The sequence below is a fragment of the Myotis davidii genome, unplaced genomic scaffold (assembly GCF_000327345.1).
Source record: "Myotis davidii unplaced genomic scaffold, ASM32734v1 scaffold33, whole genome shotgun sequence".
Lineage (NCBI taxonomy): Eukaryota > Metazoa > Chordata > Mammalia > Chiroptera > Vespertilionidae > Myotis > Myotis davidii.
Genome location: NW_006284721.1, coordinates 38,957 through 44,921, shown reverse-complemented (window position 1 = coordinate 44,921; position 5,965 = coordinate 38,957). Strand labels below are relative to the sequence as shown.

Genomic DNA, 5,965 nt, shown 5'->3' with positions numbered 1-5,965 from the left:
CTTTGTGCACAGTCTTGTAGTTAAGCCTTGATTGTTGTAGGTATCACTGGGAGGAATTGACGTCCAGGCCAATTGGCTGTGAGAATCAGCTGTGTCTGTAGTTGGAGAACTTCTGTGCTGGAAACACCCCTTCAGGGAAAGATTTGCTTCAGTGGGGCTTTGGTGCTCACTGAGTCTGCCCCCTGAGTGTGTCCTTTATTTTTTCAAGGAGCTGCAGTCTGAATGGTCCCACTCTGACCACCGAGCACACTGGCTCCTGGATCTCTAAGGAGGTGCTAATCTAGCCTCTGCCTGAGGCTACCCAGCAGGAGCTCAGCTGTGAAGCAATGCAAGTAGCTGTGGGGCCTTGGGCCAGCTGCAAGTTTGTTAGGTAATTTTCAGATTGCAAAGGGCCAGCCCTTTCATATGCAAAAGCCGGCGCACACCTTGGGCAGGGCGAGGGTCCCAGGGGATCAACAGGGCGGAGCAAGCAGCTATGGCTGCCCTCAGAGGCCCCACTTCTCATAAAAATTACTTTTGTTCTGAAGGAGTCAGATGATTGCCAACTCAGCAAGATATTGCCCTTGAGGCATACAAACAACCTTACCTTTCAAATCCGTGCCCATGACCATCCAGCTGCTTTGAAGACAACCATGTCCTCAGCCACCAGCCCTCTCCATGTGCGCCTCCATACCTCTGTACTTTACTTCCACACCGCAGCTCCTCTGAGTCTGGGTATGCTCTTCTCTTTTTTTATAGTTGTAGAATTTCCACTCAGCCAGCCTTCCTGTGATTCTGGATGATGTCCGTTCCGACTTTTAGTTGTATTCTTGAAGTGGTTGTGCTAAGCAGCAATCTCCGGTGTTTACCTATGTTGCCATCTTGGTTTTCCTAAAAATCCCAAGACTTATATATTTTATATATTTAAATGCCATTCAACAAAGAAAAATCAACCAAAAAAATGTGTCATAGTTTCACCATCACTGACCTAGATAATTAACCCCTATCAGGTTAAAATGAATGACAGCTGCATATCTCATTGATGGATTTCTAAACTTGTAGAGTACTAAGGAACCATCCAGTTTGGGTCCCTTTCACTCAGAGAAGGAAACAGACTCAGAAGAATAAAGTGACCTGCTAAGTAATGATGGACATGGGATAAGAATTCAGAGTCTTACTCTTGACTCCTTACCTCTCTCCTTTCCTCTTACACCCGTTGCTATGAGTACTATGTATATCTTTCCATGGAACAAACTCAGGTCTCTGTTTGATAGAAGGATTGTGGGCATCAGCAGAGTGGACAAAGCAACCCCTGCCCAGGCCACTCAAATAAATCACACTTGTTTGTAAATCCAAACCTGAGCATAGACTCCAATAGGAGAAGGACACAGAGATCTTCTGTCCAGTTTTCACTCGGGCCCTGAGCAAGAAAGAACGCCAGCTCAGCATTTGCCACTTTCTTTTCACAGCTATTATCCAGGTACCTTGACTGGGTGTGCACCACCAAAGTTGAGTTGATTCCATCAGTCAACATTATCAATGCTAACACTGGGGATTTGAGGGGCCTGTGGAGCTTACTTTTAAAATAGTAATAAAGTTATTTTTCACAGCTACTGTGAGGATGAAGACCATTTTCAACAAACAGACTGTTGACATTCCAGAAAATGTGAACATCACTCTGAAGGGACATACAGTTGTGAAGCGCCCCAGGGACTTCAATCACATCAATATAGAACTCAACCTCCTTGGAAAGAAAGAGAAGAGGCTCCAGGTTAACAAAACAGTGGGAAAATAGAAAGGAACTGGCCACTGTTCCCACCATCTGCAGTCATTTACAGACATGATCAAGGTGTTACACTGGGCTTTCTTTACAAGATGAGGACTATATATGCTCAATGATTCAGGAGAATGGTTCTCTTGTTGAAATCAGAAATTTCTTAATTGAAAAATACAGCCCTAGATTTCAGATGATGTCAGGTATTGCTATTTCATTATCTCAAGCCCAGAAAGATGAGTTCATTCCTGAAGAAAATGACAGTGAACTTGTACTAAATTCAGCAAGTCACAACAGTTAAAAACAAGGATATCAGCCCTGGCCAGTTTTACTCAGTGCTTAGAGCCTAGGCCTGCAGACTGAAGGGTCATAAGTCCGATTCTGGTCAAGGGCACATACCTGGGTTGCAGGCTTGATCCCCACCCAGTCGGGGCAGGTGGGGAGGCAATCAATCAATGTGTCTCTCTCACATTGATGACTCTCTCCCTCTCTTCCATTCTTTCTTTAAAAAAAAATCAATGGAAAAAATATCCTTGGGTGAGGATTAAAAAAAAAAACCAGTAAGGATATAAGAAAAATGTTAGGTGGTATTTATGTTTCTGAAAAAGGAACAGCTCAGCAGGCTGATGAATAAGAGCTAAGTGTCTGGCTATAGAAACAGCAAGATGCTGAATGATTCCTCAGGTTTACTGGTGATATTTTAAAGATGCAGTAAGAGCATGTATTAATTTGGGGGGTGGGGAATAGTAATGAAGCCCTAGAGAATCCTTATATCTCTAAGACTACACCTACCCTTGGGAAGTCCACCAGAATTGCATGCTACAAGAGACAAAAACCAGATTTGCCCCTGAATCATTTAGGAATATCAGACTCAAAAAACAGATTTATTTGTATGTGCAGACATTGATCTAAGTATTGAAGAAAAGGGTCTGAGTCATGGCTCAGTTTTCAATAAATTGAGGAGAAAGAGAGAAAGAAATTGATTTTCTGCATGTATTAAATATAGGCACATTCACTGGTTTTATGCCAAAACAAATTTTGAATGATTTTTTTTTTCAGTTGTAACCAATTGCTTTAATAGCCTGTAGATATAGTGAGTAGGATATTATTTTCCATCTTGGCAGATATTTCATTGTCAAAGTCTTCTTTAGAACAGTTAAATGTCCATTGATTTCATAGGTACATTTGTTCACCTTTTTTATTATTTTAATGGTGAGAGTAATATGTCTTCCTCGGCCATTTTGTGTTTGGGGACCAGAGGATATTTGTAAATTCTCAAAGTATAACAGATGGCTTCTCCTCTGTTGATGAAAGTGAGCAAGTTTGTCCTGTCCCATAGTAGCTCTTTCTGCTGCACTGCATCCTCCCATCAGGCAATTAAAGGCAGCATTAAAGATCTAACAGAGTCACACAAACCAAAGCAATGCAAAGAAGTGCAGCAACAAGCTTGTGTCCATTCCATGAGCAGAGGGGCAGGAACTGTGAAACCACAGCATTCCCATGCTTCTCATTTGCTACACTGGAGCATGAAGACTCAGCGTAACCTGAAGGTACAATTTTCAGTGCAAGCGGGCCCTCTAATCCGTGAAGACAACCACTCAGAGACACAGAGCAAACAAGTAAGTCAGGGCCAACCCCCATTCTGTGCACCTTCCATCTGCATGCTATAACCGTCAACATTGCCTCTAAAACCCCAACTAGTCATATTTTCTGCATTTGTCATTTGTCTCCTATAACAATGAAGTATGAAGTGGGATATCACAAGCAATCACCATTAATTTTATTAAAGGTGTTTGGAGAAGTTAAACTAATGTGTCTCTACTGATGACATGCTTAAGATGCTTTTTTTTTTATCCAAGCAGAAAAATAAACAAAAAGGAAAAAATGAAAAACAAATAAAAATAAAAGACTCATAATAATTCACTGGAAAATATTAAAACAGTAATGAACTCTGTTAATGTAAAAGAACATGCTTTACATAAAGCACATACTATGATAAAGAATAAGATAACAAGCCAGTCAGGATGTAGCAAAATCCCTAAGCAACCTGACACTTTGCAATCAATCATTTTAGCTTCCAGTCCAAATTTGAATGCAAGGGTTTCTTTCAGCAGACAGGGTGATCTAAAATAAATCAAGAGTACAAGTCTGTGTGTGTCCCACGAAGTCCTTGTCACAGGCCAGCTGGCCTTCCTGCCCGTTGATATTCTCCAGGAACATAAAGATTTTCCACGTGCCAAGGTGACGTTAGGGTTCGAGTCTTTCAGTCACTGCACTGCTTGGCCGCCCTTTTCACACCCACTCGGACCTTCTGGTCCCCAGGAGAGGGGCGCTCCCAGCACCAGCCTGTCGGGTTGAGGGTTGCCACAGACTGGACGGGCAGTGCTGGGCCTGCAGACGGTGGGGTTTTAAGGGATGCTCATTTCGGGAGTCTGGAGGGGCCTCTGCGCGAGGCCTGCCACCAGGCTCTGTGCAAGCCCTGGAGACCTTGTCGCTGGTAAAGGACAGCCCCTCACTCTCATCCTCCTCTGGAAGCTCCATCCGCCCCGACACAGCCCACTGACCACTGGGGCTGTGGGCACCGTGCCCTCTGGTCCACAGGTCACGGTGTGCTAGCAACACCCTTTCCTCCCCCAGCCTATCCAGCACCACCGGATCTGGCCTCCTTTCCCGGGGACACTCGGCAGGTCCCGGCTCCCCGAGAGTCCTCCTGCCCAAGCTGCAGAGCAGGTCGGCCACGCTGAGCAGCACAGAGAGCGCGCTGAGTGCCCAGAGAAAGAGCATCAGCATGGACTTCTCTGTGGGCCGAGAGACATAGCAATCCACTGAGCCAGAGCAGGGAGAGTGGGCGCAGGAAAACCTGTTGGGGACCGAGAATCCGAAGAGGAGGTAATGCAAGGCCCCTAAAGCTGTCTCTGCCAGGGTCCGAAGACAGAGGTGCACAATGTAGCCATAGGAGAAGTCTGGCACCACTAGGCTGCGCCCCTCCCTGCAGGGCAGAGGGCAGAGCCTATCCCTGGGGCTCAGGTCTGCGAGGTCCTGGCTTTCTGAACCACCATCTGGCCCACAGGGTCCCCGGGCAGCGAGCTCAGCTCCTTTGTGCAGCACATAGACACTGAAAACAACTGAAGGGAGAAGGACAGACACACTTTGGACCAGCCAAAAGCGCAGGTGGGACACCGGGGAGAAGACATCATAGCAGACATTGGCGCACCCCGGCTGCAGAGTGTTGCACACAAACCTCTCCTGCTCATCCTGGTAAACGGGGGACCCAGCCACAATGATCACCACCATCCTTAGCAGGATCATGAAGATAAGCCAGATCTTCCCTGGAAAAGAGAAGGGCACCACCATGAAAACAGACTTCCTCCTAACAATGATGTTTACATATATCCTGGGGCTGAGAGTGAAGTGTAAGGTCCAAAGCATTCATTTTAGTCACAGCAACAGTATCACCTAGTTTGCATGTGACGAATATTTATCTAGCACTTACAATGTGTCAGACACTGTGTGAACTACTTGTTTGTAAAATGCTTTGAAATTAGCAGATGTTAAAGAAGCATAATTACAGAAAATGTTTAATTTGGCTCTGCTAATTCAGACTTTTGGTAATGTCTCCTGGACTGAAAGTTCTAGAAAGAAAGTTGAGCTGAGAAAATAAATGATGCAAATAAGATCTTACTTTTTTAGGAGGTTAAACTTTTTAAAGGATGTTAGTGCATTCCTGTAACTGTGTAGAGCAAATACAATAAGTCTTTCTTTATGATAATGGTCCACAAGGCCTCCTTCATTTAATAACAGGACTTGTTTTTATTTTTTTAAATACATATTTTATTGATTTGAGAGAGGAAGGGAGGGGGAGAAAGAAACTTCAGTCAGCTGCTTCCTGCATGCCCCCTACTGGGCATGGAGCTGCAATGTGGGCATATGCCCTCACCAGGAATTGAACCAGCGACCTTTTGGCTCATGAGACAAGGCTCAATCCACTGAGCAATACCGGCCAGGCAATAGGGCTTGTACTTAATATTGCTTTATGGCCCTTAGAATCAAATTTCTTTAAACCCTGTCCGGTGACTCTGTTGGTTGGAGTGTGTCCCGTACACCAAAAGGTGATAGGTTCAATTCCTCATCAGGGCACATACCAAGGTTGCAGGTTCCATCCCGACTCAGCGCACATTTATGGTAGCAACCAATCTATGTTTGTCTCTCTTT

At 44.8% G+C, this 5,965-nt stretch overlaps 1 protein-coding gene across 1 annotated transcript in view; it reads right to left on the bottom strand.

The window, feature by feature from the left end:
• Positions 1-3,523: 3,523 nt before the first annotated feature.
• Positions 3,524-5,965, bottom strand: part of GJD4 (gap junction protein delta 4) — a 3,539-nt gene continuing 1,097 nt past the window's right edge. The window contains exon 2 of the mRNA XM_006755032.2: positions 3,524-5,082. Coding sequence (XP_006755095.1) covers positions 4,046-5,082 — 1,037 coding nt within the window. The 3' untranslated portion in view covers positions 3,524-4,045. The remainder of the gene's footprint in view (positions 5,083-5,965) is intronic.